Genomic DNA, 18,243 nt, shown 5'->3' with positions numbered 1-18,243 from the left:
GAAAAGAAAAGGAGAAGAAAAAAATTAAAAGAAGGAGGAAGAAGGGGAGGAGATATACTAACAAGGAAAAGGGAAAGGAAAGGAGAAGAAAAAGAAGGGAAAGGAGGATACACTAACAAGGAAATGGAAAAGGAAAGGAGAAGAAAAAGAAGGGAAAGGAGGAAGAATAATGGGGGTGAAATACACTAACAAGGAAATGGAAAAGGAAAGGAGAAGAATAAAAAGGAAAAGAAGGAGGAAGAAGAGGAGAAGATATACTAACAAGGAAAAGGGAGAGAAAAGAAGGAAAAGAAAAAGATGAAAAAGAAGGACAAAGAAGAGGAGGCAGATATACTAACAAGGAAATGGAAAAGGAAAGGAGAAGAAAAAGAAGGAAAAGGAGGAAGAAGAATGGGAGGGAAAGGGAAAGAAAAAAAGGAGAAGAAAAGGAAGGAAAAGAAGGAGGAAGAGGAGGCAGATATACTAACAAGGAAAAGGGAAAGAAAAGGAGAAAGAAACGGAGGAGAAAAAAGAAGAAAAGAAGAGAAAAGGAAAAGCTGTAACTAGATCCTCCCCCTTGCCCCCTCCCCCCCTCCCCCTCGCCAGCACAGAATGGATGTAATTAATATGCTGATTATAATTATTTACCGAAAACATGAATGAATGTGAGCGGATGATGAATGCGGATTTTGCCATTGAAACCGCATCAGCCACTTTGCCAAATAGATTTAAAATCATTCCTGGCATTTTTTATTCCCTCGTGACTTTATAATGTATGCCTATATCTTTTTTTTATACTGTAGGCCTCGGACACGTGTATATGTATGTATATGGCCTTTGTCATGTATGTATATATTGTACAGAGAGAGAATCTAAGCCAAAATCGGTACTCTAGAAGAAACAGGAAGAAAGAAATACGTATATCAAAGTCCCACTAAAGATACTGACGAATCTTGTAACATAGCAGGCAGGAGAAGATTCGAAGAGGCAGTGGGCATGAAAACAGCGGGAGATGAGGACAAGAAAGCCGACATAGGAACGCCAAAGGAAACCGGAAGAAACCCCTCACTTATATCAAGGCCTCTATAGACACTGACGAATCTTGTAACATAGCAGACAGGAGAAGATTCGAAGAGGCAGTGAGCATGAAAACAGCGAGAGATGAGGACAAGAAAGCCGACATAGGAACGCCAAAGGAAACCGGAAGAAACCCCTCACTTATATCAAGGCCTCTAGAGATACTGACGAATCTTGTAACATGGCAAGCAGGAGAAGATTCGAAGAGGCAGCGAGTATAAAAACAGCGATAGAGCAAAGCAGAGAAGCCAACATAAAACCCCCAAACGAAACAGAAAGAAAATCACGAATATCAAAGTCCCCCTAGAGACGCTGAGGAATCTTGTAACATGTCAGACAGAAAAAAGATTCGTAGGAGCAGCGAGTGTGAAAACAGCAAAAGGAGAGATGAGAAGAGGAGAAAGAGAGAGAGGGAAGCAGCAACATTTCGCCGGCGTATAATTGGCTGAGGATAGAGAGTTAAAGGGGAGGAGCTGATCTCACGGATGGTCCAGAGCCTGACTTTCTATCTCTTGGTGAAGGAAGAAGAGGATGAAGAAACGAGCAGGGAGGGAGGGAGAGGCTGATTTAAATGACTCCCTCCGCTGGTTAACAGATAGCAGCGTTTAGTGGGCTTTTTTTGTTACGGTTTTGTTTTTTGTGCCCTTGAACTGTCTCCCTTGCCGAAAAAAAGTGGTTTTCCGTGTTGTCGCTTTTACCGCTGCACTTGAGAGGCGTAATCCACTTATTTATGTATTTTCTCATCGCCACTTTTATTTATCATTATTGTTTGTTTAAAGGAGGAATACTAATGCGCTTAGTTATAGAAAAGGAGAGATAAAAACAGATAATTCTCCTCAGGAAGACAAAAGGAGATGCCAAAGATTAATCGGATTTAGAAGCAGAAAATGTTTTGAGATTCTACTTCATGAAATACTCCTGAAATTTTTTTGTAATACTCTTAAGAAGGAAGGAAATACAGTAATGAGCTTATATATAGAAAACAGAGAGAAAAAAAGTATACAATTCTCCTCCTATGAAAACCACAGAGGATAATGTCGAAGATTAGCTAGATATAGAAGAGGAAGTGTCTTGATTATTCCCTTCTTAAAACACCTTTGAAATTTTTTTTTTTTTTTTTTTTTTTTTTTTTTTTTACGTTGTTGCCTATTGCGCCGGTAGGCATCTTCCCGGTGGGGCCTGATGGTCGGCCCAAGGCTTCTTCCAGGTGGGGCCTGATGGTCGGCCCAGCCCGTTCTGGCGCAGGCGAGTGTTTATAGTGGCGCCATCTTGCGTTGGCTCATGCTGCCCCCCGGAACTCGTTCTTGATTCGCTTGGACGGCTTCCTCTAGAGTCCGGGTTGATGGGTCGTCTTCAGGACAGCATGTGGGTAGTTTTTTTTTTTAAGCCACTCGGCGGTGACTGAAAAATCCGAGTGGTAGCGTGAGGATTCGAACCCGCGTCGTCCATCACGCGGCGAATGTGGGTCCAGTACACTACCAGTTCGGCCAGAAGGAAACACAGTCTATCCTCTTCTGGTGAATGTAAGACTTATCGAGTTCTCAAAGGGGGGAAGAGCTTGGTCCTTCAGGCGGGAGAGGGCGGGAGGGAGGTGCTGAACTAAATGCTTTCGTTGGTTGACAGATGCGGCGTCGACGAGGGCGGTGATGGTCGGCTGCCGCATCAACAACAAGACCTTTGAGAACGGCGAGAACTTCAGCCCTGATTGTCGGACGCAGTGCTCGTGTCAGGTGAGTCGAGTCGGGTGTGATCGTGCAATGTTGCCAGATTCTCGTACTCAGCCTATTACAGTCACCGATTTCCACCCCCAAAACTGTCTCGTCCACTGCAATAACTAGCTTCATTTATAGCTATCGTTGAAATGGTTAGTTATTCGCGGGTTTCTTTTTTTTTTTTTTTTTGCAGTAGTTGTTGGTCAGAAATCGAAAAATACGATGCTCTGAGTGCGATAATCTGGCAACGCTGGTGTGATGCGCCTATCATTCGAGGCGTGTTAAGCTGTCCATCTGTCTCTCTATCTATGTATCTATATCTTTAAATCCCTATCTATCCAGTTATTTATTTGTCTATCTATCTAGTGTTGTTAATGTGTAAATATATCTGTCTTCATATCTATTTATCTATCTATATGTTTGTCTATCTGTGTATGTGCCTATCTGTTTATACGCCTATCTCTCCAATTATCGATCGCTATATTTCTACCTGTTTGGGTATGTATGTATCTGTATCTACATCTGACGGTCTATGTATGAACGTGTGTGAATGTAAGTGTATGTATGTGTTAATATGAACCCACATTTGATTTTAATTAACTAGAACACAAAAGCCACATAAACATAAATGAGTCACCTCTATATTACATACCATCACTAATTAATACGAACCCACATTTGATTTTAAGTAACTAGAACACAAAAGACACAAACATAAATGAGTCACCTCTATATTACATACCATTACACAATGTCCACGGCAGCTACAGCACCTTTTCTTTAAGTCCTCCCGCTAACATGAACCCACAACCGTTTTCCTCTAAGAACAGCAAGACAAAAGCCACAGCAGATACAGCCAACTCACCTCATTGTTGCCTACTATCACACCTCGTCCACAGTTCCCACATCATACCTCACTGACTCCTCCCGCTACTTCCCCGCAGAACGGTACCTACGCCTGCGTGTCACTGTGCCCCAACGAGAGTCTCCTGCCCAGCTCCCAGTGCCACAACCCTCATCTGGTGACGGTGCCGGGCCAGTGCTGCAGGGAGTGGATGTGTGACGCCCCAGGTAAGTGACGCTGACGTGGAGAGTGACAAGGAAGGCAGATTAGTGTGGTTAGTGTGTCAGTGAGTTAGTTTTGCTTAGGTCAGCGGAGATATCGGCGAGGGTGCTTGGAGAAGAAGTTACTGTTAAGAATCTAATGAGGACGATGAGTTAAAGGGATTCGAGTATGGAAAGTAAGAGGATGAGCTATAGTGTTAAGAATTATATTAGCAAAGTGAGCCAGATTATGTCCGTGGCCAGAGCATGAAGAGTGAGAGAATAAAGGCTTGGTTAAAGAGTGGTTAGTATGCGAATGAAAAGTATGGGTTAGTTAGGATGAGTTAGTATGAGTCAGTAAGCTCAAGAAGAACGGTGACTTCTCTCCTTCTCTTTTCTCTTCATACTCCTTTTTATTTTTATTTGCCATCTCTTTAACTGTCTACTCCTTCTGTCTCTCCTCTTTCTCATTCTCCTCTGTTTCTCCTTGATCTTTCTCTCCATTTTCTCTCGTTCTTCTATTTCTTCCTCCTATTCCTTTTTTATCTCTTTTCTTCCCCTCCTACTCTCCTCCATACTTTCTTTATCTTCCTTCGACTTTTCCCTCCCTTCTCGTACCCTTCCTTGCTCCTCCTCCTCTTCTTTCTTCTTTTCATATTATTCCCTTCCCCTTTCCCCTTCCTTCACTACCTACTTTATCTTTCTTTGACTTCTCCCTCCCCTTCTCTTACCCCTCTTCCTCCTCCTCTACGTCCTTCTCCTCCTCTTTCTCTTACACTCTCTCCATCTACCGCTCCTCCAGTCCTTCGGTGCCCCAATTTGGATGAGGAAATAATGCGGCCGGAATCTTAGTGTAATCTCGGAAGAAGCCGCGGAGACTTGCTCGGCGGCGGAAAGTTATTGGCGGGGCGCGTGGAAGTGATTATTTTGGCAACAGTGTATAGAGAGGGATGGGGGAGGGGGGGTTCTTCTTCTTCCTCTTGTTCTTGTTCTTGTTCTTGTTCTTCTTCTTCTTCTTCTTCTTCTTGCTGTTCATCCTACTGCTACTGCCACTGTTCTTACTGCTCTTTCTCCTCATTCTTATCTTCCTTCTCGTTCTCGTCCTCCTTGTCTTCCTTTTCCTTCTCTTCCTCCTCCTCCTCTTTTCTTCTTTTTTTCTTGTTCTTCTTCTTGTTCTTCTTGTTCTTCTTCTTCTTCTTCTTCTTCTTCTTCTTCTTCTTCTTCTTCTTCTTCTTCTTCTTCTTCTTATTATTATTATTATTATTATTATTATTATTATTATTATTATTATTATTATTATTATTATTATTATTATTATTATTATTATTATTATTATTATTATTATTATTATTATTATTATTATTATTATTATTATTATTATTATTATTATTATTATTATCATTATTATTATTATCATTATTATTACTATTCTCCTCTTCAGTATTCTTTTCATCGTCCTTGTTTTTGCCAACCTCTTCTTCTCCTTCTTCTCCTATACTCTTATCTCCTCCTCCTTCTCCTCCTCCTCTTCTCTTTCTTTATTATGCGTTTCTCCATTCTTGTCTTCCCGCTGTTCTCTTCTTCTCTTCCTCTTTTGTTCCTCTATTTTCTCCCCTTTCCTCCTTCCCCTCCTTCACCTCCTTAACTTTGTCTTCTTCCTCGAATTCGTCTTCTTCCTCCTTCTCCTCCTTCTGCGCCACCTTCCTTTCTCTTCTCCTCCTCTTCACATCCTCCTCCTCCTCCTCCTCCTCCTTATCTGCCCTCCTCCTTATCCTTACACTGATTTTTACGTCCAGGAATCCTATTGTCGCCGCCTCAGCCAAACAGCGCCTGCAAGTGCCTCATCGTGCAAAACTTTAGTGCCACTCCAGCATCGAAGAGAGAGCAGCACACACACACACTCTTACCTCTCCTTCCCTCGCTCCCCTTTCCCCCTTTCCCTTCAGCCCCTTACCATACAGCTGTTATACTCACACACGCACACACACTCTTGCTTCCCTCTCCTTCCTTTCCCAACCCCCTGTTTCCCCTTCTTCCTTATTTCCATTCCTTTCTCTGTGTACTCGTCTTTCTTTCCTTTCCTTCCTTCTTCCTTTTCTTATCGTGGTTCTCCCTCTTGTTCTTCCTTAAGGCTTCTTCCTCCCCTCTAACCCCTACCATAGCTGCTACTCACTCACACACGCACACACACACACAAGTAGTCAAGGGAACCAGCCACTGAGGGTAGAAAGGAGGGATGGTATGGGTTCCTCTTCTTTATCCTCCTCTCCATCTCCCCGTCTCCACAACCGAGAGAACCAGTCAGCCACTCAGGGTAAACAGAACGGATTATATGGTGTCTTCTTCAGTCCCTTCTCCATCTTCCCCTCTCCTCCACTTCTCTCTTTATCTTCCTTCAACTTCTCCCTCCTCCCCTCCTCTTACCCCTCCTTCCTCTTCTTCGCCTCGTTTTTGCTCTTAAGATAATCCGCAACGAGTTTCAGTCACCCAATTAGAAGCTACTTAGTCTTTCTTGCTCCCTAATATCTGTCCTGGGCCCGTATTCTTAAACACTTCGGGCTCTCACATACCCACACTTAACAAGGCTTTCGCAGAGGGCGTGGGTAGTTTTATGAACCGAGTAATGGTTTGGCGAGGCTTCTGCACAATGAACGTGAAAACACTTGATAAGGCTTTCGTAGAGGACGTATTAGAATTTCCATGGGTAGTTTTATGAGGCTGGTGATAGTTTAACAAGGCTTCTGCACCATGAACGTAAAGAAACACTCATGAGAACCCGACTAATCTCCTTGATGGCCTTTGGAAATACTTGTTGTGAGAGCCAAAAGCGTCTGACAATACAGGACCGTGGAAGTCGTGAAGGCGAACCACTCAGGCTAAGCAGAAGTCACGAGAAAGTTTTTGCACTCCTTTCTGCTCGAGTCGCTAATGTTGCTACTCCCAGGATGACCTTAACTACTTCCCGTCCCTAATAGGAAGTCACTGGGTCTGGTTCTCCCTCGTTGAAGCTTGTAGAAGTAAAGTAAACTGTTCCCTCTCTTCCAACTCTTCTTCTTTCTTAACCCTTTCTCCTGCTCTCATTCCTTCTCTCTGTCTCTTCTTCCTCCTGCTCTTTTTACTTTTTCTCCTTCTTTTTCCTTCCTTCCTCCTCCTCCTCCATTCCTCCCTTCCTTCTTTCTTGTCAGGCTGCCATTCTCTTTCGCCCTTCCTCACTAACCTAAAAGTCGTCATAGGTAGGTGTAGTTGGTGAAGGCAGGATGGTGGTGGGTGGGGTGGGGTGCCTAGGGTTCGAGCCCCGAGCGAGAACAGGAACTCACCACCGCCGCCAAGACCCTTCCAAGCCACTTCATAATCCGCGTGAGTGGCGAGAACAATGGACCGTCTTGGGGGACATTGTGTGTGAGGGGGGGAGGGGGGAGGGGGCTAGATGAGAGAGAGAGAGAGAGAGAGAGAGAGAGAGAGAGAGAGAGAGAGAGAGAGAGAGAGAGAGAGAGAGAGAGAGAGAGAGAGAGAGAGAGAGAGAGAGAGAGAGAGAGAGAGAGAGAGAGAGAGAGAGAGAGAGAGAGAGAGAGAGAGGGAGAGAGAGAGAGAGAGAAAGGGGGGAGGAGGGAGGCGAGGAAGGGACCTAGTTTGTTAGTTCTCGTCCTCCTCTTCTTCTTCCTCCTCTTCCTTCATTTTCTTCTTTTCTTTCTTCTTCTCTTCTTCTCCTCCCTGCTACTCCTCCTCCTTCTTCTTCTATTGTTTATCCTTCCTGGGGCCCTTCACAGAAATCTAAGGAACTGGAAAGGTAAAAGAAGATTGCTAACTATATTAAGAGTGTGCAAAGCATTATTTTAACCTAACATGAGACTTTTATACTTCCTCTTCGATCCTGAATAAAAATGTAGTTTGTAATAGTCTTTCGACCACTCCTCTCAAATCTTTTTAAGGGCAGTAAGTAGCGGGCTTTTTTTTTTCATTATTGTTTTCTTTTTTTTAAGCCCTTGATCTGTCTCCTTTGCTGTAAAAAAAAGCATTACATAAACAAAAGGAGAACTGGTCTAACTCTATCGAACACACAACTTTTTTCTTACCTCTTACTCCTACGCTTTTTGCTTCTATGGATCACCGACATAACGTGAGCCTTTTTTTCCATATCCATATCCTCTTTAGTTTTCTCCTTTGCAGTATAAAAGCCCTTCAACATTCTGGGCTTTCTCTTATTTCAATCTAACTCTCGTAGAACCAAAAAAAAAAGTGTCCCACGAAAACTTACAAAACAATATCGCGTTATGAGGTTTAATAACAACACAAAGACTAAATAGAACTGATGCACCTTTATCAGACATACGAATATACCTAAAAGCTCAATATTCTGGGTCTTCTCATTTCAATTAGTGTACTATTAACTCCTTCTATATATCCATTTCCTCTTTCTCGTTTTTTTCATCCTTGTCCTTTCTTTTCATATCTTCCGTCTTCTTCATATGTTTCTCCTCCTCCTCATCATCATCCTCATGCTCCTTTTCTATCTCACCATTCTAAGAAACAAAGCAAAAAAAAAAAGCGTCTTACGAAAATCTGCAACACAAAATCGCGCTCCTCCTCCTCCTCTTCCTCTTCCTCTACCTCGCTGCGTCTTGGTCCTCCCGCATAAAACGGCTTCCAGGATCGGTCTAATGGAGGAGCCGAGTTCTCGCTGGTCAAGAGGCTCCCGGCGTCACAAAGTTTCTGTTTGATGAGCTGTAGCGGGGCGGCGAGGCGGGGGTAGAAGGAAAGGGGGTGGACTACCTCGACTAAGCCTTGACTCGGAGGTACTTCTGGCGGTCACGGCGACGCAGACAGAGGATAGACCACGTATGGGAACAGGACAAGGCAGACGGAGGACAGAAGAACGTATGGGAACAGATTGAAAGGTTGTCATTTAACGTACTTTCTATAACCAAGTGAAAGGAGGAGTTTAATACTTGCTGTAGGTGTATTAACCCGGTAGCAGCGGGGATCATGTTTCTAAATGGTCCCTCTAAGCGAGAAAAATGAGAAAAAACTATCGCTCACACAAACCATTTCAAAATATATATCAAAGCATTTGTGATCAGTTTATGCATCATCTATTTTGGGGGGTTTATATCATGGCACAAATTTGCCCCGTCGCTGCTACCGGGTATTCTCCTCCTACATGTTTCATATTTCAGTGCTAAAGTTTCGCTGTGGCTATAATTTTTTTTTCGTGGCCTCTAAGTGAGTTTAATAAGTTTCCTCTAATGCAGTGACGTAATAGCCAACTTAATGTGGTAGTTTCATACGTGCTTTATATAGGTGACATTTTTTCTTCGTTTTCATATTGCTGAACTAAAGTTTTGTTGTGGTTATATTATTTTTCGTGGTATTTTAGAGAATATCATGTTTCTCTAAGTTTCTGGTAATCTATTGGCGTGCTCCGTCTTGATCCGCGCTCCCTCGCTCGGCTAACTCCCAAACTCCGTCCGTCTGATGAATGCAAATCCGGCTCGTTTAATCCGTCTCGATAAGGAAGTTTTCTAGGTTTTGCCGGAGCCGGACTGTCCTTCTCTGCCCGGCTGTAAAGAAACCCTGAGGAACAAAATACGATCCTATACTTGCTGAGTCTCCCTAAAAACGTTCCTATATGATTTTGAGTCTACGGAAAAAAAACGTTGCTCTAATTTTTGGCGATCTAAAAAAAACATTTCTATATATTTTTTTAAAGTCTACTGAAAACCCGTTTGCACATTTTCCGACGTTATGCTTCTTTTTATTTTCTTCAAGATAGTTATATTCATTAATTTACTCCAGGCATGATATTTTTGTGTGTGTTCCGTTCAGTATTTCAGCTTCATACATGTTCTATTGGCATATTCGTGGCTGGTATTAATTTTTTCGTTCATTACACTTTGTTTTTCTTCGTCTTTTTTTTTCATACGCATTATCGTGGCATACTTTTATTTGAGTATGTGTTTCGCATTTTTGTTTTTTATGTCTAGTGTTAATTTTTACATTCATTATATTTTTTTCTGCCTCTTTTTGTCTTTTTTCAAACGCCTGATTCTGGCACAACTTATTTTTGTGTCTCTGTGTTCCGCTCTATTCTTTTGTGTCCATATAGTTAGTTCTATTATTTTCTCTTCATGTGTTTTATCTTTATCGCTCTGTCTTTTTGTCTATGTATTTTGTCCTATTTCTGTGTCCATATTTCGCTCAATTCTTTTTCCCTTCCCTTTTTTCCCATGGCATACGTAAGAGGTATAGGTTTATTTATTTATTTTTTTCCCCTTCACTTATTTCCCCATGACATAATACATAAGCAGCTCCGCGTAAGCCACCTCTCATTAGTGAAGCACTCGACGGGATGAAGGGTCAAGGGTGAAGAGCGAGGGAGGGTCTGCCCACGCCTCTGTTTTTCCCTCTTCTGCTGATGCTGCCAAGACTACTGCGGCCCGGTGTAAGCTTAAATAGGAAATGGGACGACTTTCATTACCTTTAGACGTCCACGCGAGGCTCACAGCGCTGGGATACGAAGGTTAATGAAATATAAACTCGGCGCACGTGTTTGTGTGTGTGTGTGTGTGTGTGTGTGTGTGTAGGTGTCCGTAGGTGTGTAGGTGGGGAAAGGTATACGTCACCAGTCCCACGCAAAGATTACACCGCCCCAGGTCTCGTTGACTTAGGAAATATATAACTCAACACGTGTTCTGTGTGTGTGTGGGGGGGGTGGGGGAGAGGGGGGAAGGTGAGAGATAGACACACACGCTCGCTATTATGCTCGTGTGCGTGGGAGACCTGACAACTATCGCTAAATATTTACCCGCTCCTCACTCAGCATGTTATTACCGCTTACACCCAACAAAGAAATGGATACGTGAAGAGACGAAGAATTATAAAGAAGAAGATGTGTATACCCTTCACCTCCAACTCAGAAATGGATGCAGGAGACGAAGAAGGATAGAGTCAGCTGAGTAATACCACTCACCTCCAACGCAAAAATGGATACTGAAAGAGGCGAAGAAGAATAGAGAAGAAGAAGTATATACCACTCACCTCAAACGCAAAAATGGATACTGAAAGAGGCGAAGAAGAATAGAGAAGAAGAAGTATATACCAATCACCTTTAACACAGAAATGGATGCAGGAAGAAGCGAAGAAGCATATGTAGAAAAAAAGAACTGCTGTATGAAATCTGGAAAAAAAGATAAAAATGAAAATGCAATAGCTGATCCCACAGTGAAAATACTAGTGACAGAAGTGCCGATACAAAGGCTATATATACTTCGCCCCATTAACTGAATAGAACTGAACATGAGAGCCGCGATCTACCTTACTTAGCTTAGTGGGTCGCGTTTTAAAACATTTCGTCCCCCAAGTTCACATATTTGCCAAGGCTTTCGAAGGAGTTTGAGGCATTTCCAGGAGTAGTTTTATGACCTTGGTGGTAGTTTGACCCTTCCTCTGTACCATGAACCTAAAGAAACACTCCTTAGAATCTGATTGACCCCCTCTTTGACCTTTAGAAATAGTTGATGTGAGAACTGAAAGTGTCTAATAAAACCGACCAAAAACCGAAGGAGACGAAGAGAGACAATAAACAGGAAACAAGAGAACACGACCCACCTACATCTCTCTTTACCTCCAGGGCACTCCGCACCCACCACCACTACCACCACCATCACCACCACCACCACCATCCCATCCTTCCAAGAGTAAAACATTTCTCCGTGAACTCTCAACATTTCCCACCCGGCGGAGGCAACACTAAAAGGATAACACTTGAGCCTTTCACGGGAGCGGTGGAAAAGTTTAGCTGCTCAGGAAGACATAAAGGGTTTGGCGCCGGCAGGACCCACTCACTCCCTCCCGCTCTGCCGCCGATGGTCAAGGCCGCGTCCTTTGTCCTCACGCGTTCCCCCTCCTCCTCCGTCCCTTCGCTGTCTCCTCTCCCTCACCCTCGTCATCCCCTTTAAAGCACCTGAGTAGTCCGTCTGTCTCTCTTCTCTGTCCTGCCTGTTTTTAGTCGTCCGTGTTTCGTGTCATATCGTCTTGGACCTAACACCACCACATACCACATCCACACAGACCACCACATACCACATACCACATCCACACAGACCACCACATACCACAGTCATACACACCACAGCATCTTCCTCTTCCAGACCACCCTAAGCATCTCTCATCACACACACACACACACACACACACACACACACACACACACACACACATACACACACACACACCACCACCACCACCACCAGACTCGTATCTTCTAACTCAATTAACAAACTTCACACGCACTTACTCACCGTCGTCGCTCACTTTACCGTCTTCTCCAAATTGAAATAACCACGAAACTATCATATTCCGCGTCTAATGTTTCCTTTTAAGCGAACGGAGGAGGTTGGAAGGGCTTAAACTGAGAAAGAGAGAGAGAGAGAGAGAGAGAGAGAGAGAGAGAGAGAGAGAGAGAGAGAGAGAGAGAGAGAGAGAGAGAGAGAGAGAGAGAGAGAGAGAGAGAGAGAGAGAGAGAGAGAGAGAGAGAGAGAGAGAGAGAGAGAGAGAGAGAGAGAGAGAGAGAGAGAGAGAGAGAGAGAGATTAGATAGCGCGAATTTTAGGTCAGCTTTCCTCATTGCTAATTGCCCTCGTTAAGAAAGGCGGCGAGCGGGTGTTACAAGTGTTAATGGATTGTCAGATGGGAGTGAGTGAGGCTTCGCGGAGATGTGAATTGAGAAGACAGCCAGTGTGTGTGTGTGTGTGTGTGTGTGTGTGTGTGTGTGTGTGTGTGTTTGTGTGCGTGTGTGTGCGTGTTTGTGTGTGTGTGTGTGTGTGTGTGTGTGTGTGTGTGTGTGTGTGTGTTACCTGTAAACCGATAGAAGCACCAGCACCAGCAACAACGTCTTCTTTGTATTCAGTCGCGTGTGTAAGCTGTTCTTTGTTCGACTGGTAAACAAAAAGAAAAAACAAGTAAATCCCTTTGAAGTCAAGCTCTTTCCCTCGTTTCCCCAAAGCAGTAAGGTGGAGGAGAAGGAGGAGGAGAAGGAAGAAGAAGTAAAAGAAGAAGAAACGAAGAAGAAGAAGAGGAGGAGGAGGAAGAAGAAGAACAACAACAACACCAACAAGAACAAGAAAAAGAAAGAATAAAAAGAAAAAGAAAGAAGAAAGAAAACAAAGAGATAATGAAGAAGAAGAAGAAGAAGAAGAAGAAGAAGAAGAAAAAGAAGAAGAAAAAGAAGATGATGATGATGATGAATAAGAAGAAAAAGAAGAAGAAAAAGAAGAAGACGAAGAAAATGAAGAAGAAAAAGAAGAAGAAGAAGAAGAAGAAGAAAAGGAACAAGAAGAAGAAGAAAAAAAGAAGGGGAGGTGGAAAAGCAACACAAAAAACATGAAGCAAAACAAAGAACATTTACAAAAAATAACAAACCACACGAAGAAAAGAGATTTGCCAAACAAACAAACAAACACACGAACAAAGAAAAATGAGTAAAAATAAAAAAAGAAAGAACAAAAATAAGGGATCTCAGGAACGTGTCAGGCTCCAGCAAGGTTTCGGCCACAGGCAAATTCTGACGAAGCTGAGGTCGTTCGGTCTCTCCGGAGGCGGGTGCGTGGTGGTGGTGGTGGTGGTGGCGGTGCTCTCGTGGCGGAAAGAAAAGGAAAAGTAGTAAATGTCGGGAGGAGCGGCGGCGGAGATGAAAATATTAAGGTTGGCAGTTTAAAGAGAATATAATGTTCGAGAGAGAGAGAGAGAGAGAGAGAGAGAGAGAGAGAGAGAGAGAGAGAGAGAGAGAGAGAGAGAGAGAGAGAGAGAGAGAGAGAGAGAGAGAGAGAGAGAGAGAGAGAGAGAGAGAGAGAGAGAGAGAGAGAGATTTACATAGATTTACATAGAAAATCAGACCACACAGACCCCATGGTCCAGACTTGGTGGTCTGTCCTTAAACCTAAGTGATTTTACATTAATCAGAAGACTCCAAAACGTTGCATTTCTACTCTAGTTGATATTAAGTTGAAGGAAGTGACGGTCGAGCTTATTTTTGAAGGAGTCAATCGTGTTACACTGGACCACTGACGGTGGAAGCTTATTCCATTCTCGCACTACAACGTTGGTGAAGAAAAATTTGGTGCAGTCTGAATTTACTTGTCTACATCTGAGTTTTACGCCATTGTTCCTCGTGCGCAAAGTGTCATCTATCATAAACAATGTTGATCTGTCTACATTCGTGAAACCATTAAGTATTTTAAAACATTCGATCAGTTTTCCTCGGAGGCGACGTTTCTCAAGAGAGAACATGTTAAGGGTAGAAAGCCTTTCTTCGTAGGATTTGTTGCGCAAGGAAGGGATCATTTTCGTTGCCCGACGCTGAACACCTTCTAATTTAGCAATATCCTTTGCATGGTGGGGAGACCAAAACTGTACCGCATATTCCAAGTGGGGTCTGACTAAACTGTTGTAGAGCGAGTATTACATCTTTATTCTTGAATACAAATTTTCTTTTAATGAAGCCCAACATTCTGTTCGCTTTATTTGCTGCATCGATGCATTGCTGTGAGAATTTGAGGTTTGACGCGATTTTGACCCCAAGTCTTTGACGCATTGAACGCTTTTGAGTTTAACGCCGCGCATTTCGTATTCGAACTTCTTATTCCTCGTTCCAACTTGAAGGACCTGGCACTTGTCTACGTTAAAGGGCATCTCCCATCTATCCGACCAAGCTGAAATTTTGTGCAAATCCTCTTGGAGGCTTTGCCTGTCTTCGTCAGTGAGAACCGAGTTGCCAATCTTTGTGTCGTCTGCAAATTTACTAATGCGGTTATTGAGTCCAACATCCACGTCGTTGATGTAAATAATGAAGAGCACTGGGCCAAGGATCGAGCCCTGAGGGACGCCACTAGTGACAGGCGCCCACTCTGAGTTAAATCCGTCGATCACTACTCTTTGTTGTCTGTTGCTCAACCAATTCGCGATCCATTGGTTTACTTGACCGTCAATACCTATTTGCTTTAATTTGTAAAGTAATTTATGATGCGGGACTTTATCAAACGCTTTATGAAATCAAGATAGACTACGTCCAGTGATTTGGTTACGTCATAAACAGTGAAGAGGTCGTTATAAAAGGTTAATAGGTTCGATAGGCAGGATCTTTTGTTTCGGAAGCCATGTTGTGAGTCCCCAATCAATGAGTGGCTTTCAAGGTAATTCACAATTTTGTCTCTAATTATGCCCTCAAGTAGCTTACCTACAACCGAAGTTAGACTAATGGGCCTGTAATTACCTGGTACTTTTTGTCTCCTTTCTTGAAAATCGGTGTCACGTTAGCCTTTTTCCAATCTGAAGGACGATGCCTTGTCGCAAGGACATATTGAATACGGTTGTGAGGGAGGAGAGTATTTCGCTCTTTGTTTCTTTCAGCAGAGTTGGATATACTTTGTCAGGTCCAGGACTTTTATTTGTTTTAAGTGAATGGAGAGCTTTAAGGACTTCATCGGTTGTTATTTCAAAATTAGGCAATGCATGCTCGGGATTTACAATAGTACTGGTGTTGGTGGTAGCGAGAGGAAGACTGTTAGTATTAAACACCGAGGAAAAGTAATTGTTTAAGAGGTTTGCAATGTGTTGGCTGTCAGTCACTAGTGCACCGTCGCTGTTTGTTAAAGGTCCAATACCACTTTTGATCGCCTTTCTGTTGTTTATGTAACTGAAGAAAGATTTCGGATTATTTTACAGTTGGCTGCAATATTTTCTTCGTATCTACGCTTTGCCTGACCTACTAGTCTTTTTACTCGTCGCCTGGCATCATTATAAAGTCTAATGTTTTCGGGCGTGCTTTGTTCTTTCTTTAACCTGTAAAACAATTTTCTCATTGACTGATTGTTTAATTTCGCTATTAAACCACGGTGGGCTTTATTAGTGTTAATTCGCTTCGTACAAGGGGACGAATGTGTTCTGCTGAGTGAGTAAGTGATTTTTAAGGCTTAGCCAGGCTTCCTCTACGTTGCCGTCATCTGATAGTTGTATTTCTGTTAGTTTTTGTCGGATTTCTACGAAGTTAGCTCTTTTGAAATTGGGCACCTTTACTTTATTTTCAGTCACTGATGATTGAGCTTTAATGTCGACGCGCACTAATTTATGATCGCAAGAACCGAGGTGTTCTCCTACCGTGACACTACTGACTAGGTTATCTTGGGTTGTTATAACAAGGTCGAGTATATTATTTTGTCGAGTTGGCTCAGAAACCATTTGGCTTAGATAATTTTCTTCTAGAAATTCGATCATTCTATGTGACTCGCCTTCTGTACCTGACAGTGTCGCCCAGTCGATATGGGGGAGGTTAAAGTCTCCTAATATCAGTGAGTCGCTGTTATTAAGTGACTGCCTTAAGACGCTGTACATTTCAAGGTCGTCATCGAGTGATTGCCCGGGAGGTCTGTAGGTGACAGATATATTTAAGTTGACTTTTGCAATGTTTACTCGTACGCACAAATGTTCAACGTTACTGTTTCCCGGTGTTTTGTCAGTGGGTTGCAAATAGCTTTTGACATAAAGGGCGACGCCACCGCCTCTACGGTTTACACGATCTTTGTTGAAGAGTCTGTAGCCATCTATGTTGTATTCGGAACTTAAATCAATATTTGTGGTGTCGATAAATGTTTCGGTTATAGCAATTATGTCAAAATTTTCTGTTAAAGCAAGACATCTCAGTTCATCAAATTTGTTTCTTAGGCTACGCGCATTGAAACTAAGGATTTTTAAGTTATCTAGAGGCTTGGTAATAGAGGTGGTGGTACTTGCGGGATCACGGTTACGGGTTTGTTGTGATGCACGGCGTCTATTTACACGGGCGGGGTGGAGGGACGTGGCCGTGACTCGTTTTTGTTCGGATGACACGCACTGCTTCGTTGAGGAGCCTTCCGAGTCTGGCTGCCCCGATGGGAGAAAGGTGCAATCCGTCCCTGTGAAAGAGTTCATTTTGTCCATAGAAATTGTCCCATGCGTTTAGGAACTCCACGTCAAGCTCCCTACAAAGAGTCTGTAAGCGGTTGTTTAGGCTGAAGGCCTTACTGAAAAAGTCGCTCTCCGCCCAAGTCCGTGGTAGAACTCCTGAAATCAAAATGTTAGGGGATTTAGTCTTATACTGCTGGATGAGCCTACGGTACTTCTCCAGGAGTTCCTCAGACCGGGTCGTGGTGACGTCGTTCGTACCTGTGTGAATAACAAACAGTGAATCATTAGTAGCCTGGGGGGAGATCTCCTCAAGAGCAGCAGTTATGTCGTCGATCCCAGCACCAGGATAGCAATAGTTCCGTCTTCGACGAGGAACTCTGCCGCAGAACTCAACGACCTGCTGGCGAATCATGGAGTCACCCACCAGGAAGGTGCTCTCCTGCTCGTCCTCCTCCTCCAGAATGGCAAACCTGTTGAAGCAATGAACAGGATAAATCGCTTGTCTGGCTGGCTTGGCTCCTCCATTCACGACGGTGAAGCCATCATGGGCGGTGCCACTAGCATCCTCCCGTTGCGTGGTGTTGTCCGCTGGTGTCGACGGTACCGCTGAGGGCAAGGGGGCGGTTGGAGAAGGGTTTGGCACCACAGCAACGTTAGCCTGGATGAATTCCTGCAAGGAGGCAACAGTGCGAGAAAGCTCTATTATTTTATTCTGACCTGCTTCCATCTTCTCTTCTTGCTCCTGCAGTCTTGTCTCGAGATGCTGCCTGGTGAGAGAAAGCTCTATTATTTTATTCTGGCCTTCTTCTATCTTCTCTTCCTGCTCCTGCAGTCTTGTCTCGAGATGCTGCCTGGACAGACACAGTCGGCAGACAGCAGAACGCCCTGTAAAAAGTGAGCTGAGAAGCTACTGTTACAAGTACTGCACTTCTTAGGCGCCATCTTAGCTGAAATGAAAGAGATAAAACACAGAGTGAAGGGGATTAGGAAAGGGGGTGAGGTGTGAGAGGTAGTTTAGTAATGGAGGAAAAGTGAGAGAGGAGGAGTAGGAAGGGATGTGTTGTGAGTAAAGAGGGGAAAGAGAGGTGTGAGATCAAGGAGGGTTAGGAAATAGGTGAGGGAGAGAGGAGGAGTAGGAAGGGATGTGAGGTGAGTAAAGAAGGGAAAGGGAGGCGGTGGAGTGAGGTGTGTGAGATCAAGGAGGGTTAGGAAATAGGTGAGGTGGAGAGAGGAGGAGTAGGAAGAGATGTGAGGTGAGTAAAGATGGGGAAAGAGAGGCGGTGAGTGAGGTGTGTGAGATCAAGGAGGGTTAGGAAATAGGTGAGGGGGAGAGAGGAGGAGTAGGAAGGGATGTGAGGTAAGTAAAGAGGGGAAAGGGAGGCGGTGAGTGAGGTGTGAGATCAAAGAGGGTTAGGAAATAGGTGAGATGAGTGAGAGGGAGTTTGGGAAAGGAGGTAAGGGGAGAGGAGGAGTAGGGATGGAGGTGAGTGAGGTGT

The 18,243-nt window shown here is 43.6% G+C and overlaps 1 protein-coding gene across 2 annotated transcripts in view; it reads left to right on the top strand.

Moving 5' to 3' along the window:
• Positions 1-18,243, top strand: part of LOC126996624 (CCN family member 2-like) — a 179,282-nt gene that overhangs the window by 152,449 nt on the left and 8,590 nt on the right. For both annotated transcript variants that reach the window (XM_050857295.1, XM_050857296.1), the window contains 2 exons: positions 2,680-2,786; positions 3,713-3,839. In XM_050857295.1, coding sequence (XP_050713252.1) covers positions 2,680-2,786; positions 3,713-3,839 — 234 coding nt within the window. The remainder of the gene's footprint in view (positions 1-2,679; positions 2,787-3,712; positions 3,840-18,243) is intronic.

The sequence above is a fragment of the Eriocheir sinensis genome, chromosome 10, assembly GCF_024679095.1.
Source record: "Eriocheir sinensis breed Jianghai 21 chromosome 10, ASM2467909v1, whole genome shotgun sequence".
Lineage (NCBI taxonomy): Eukaryota > Metazoa > Arthropoda > Malacostraca > Decapoda > Varunidae > Eriocheir > Eriocheir sinensis.
This window is presented reverse-complemented; position numbering and strand designations above follow the sequence as displayed.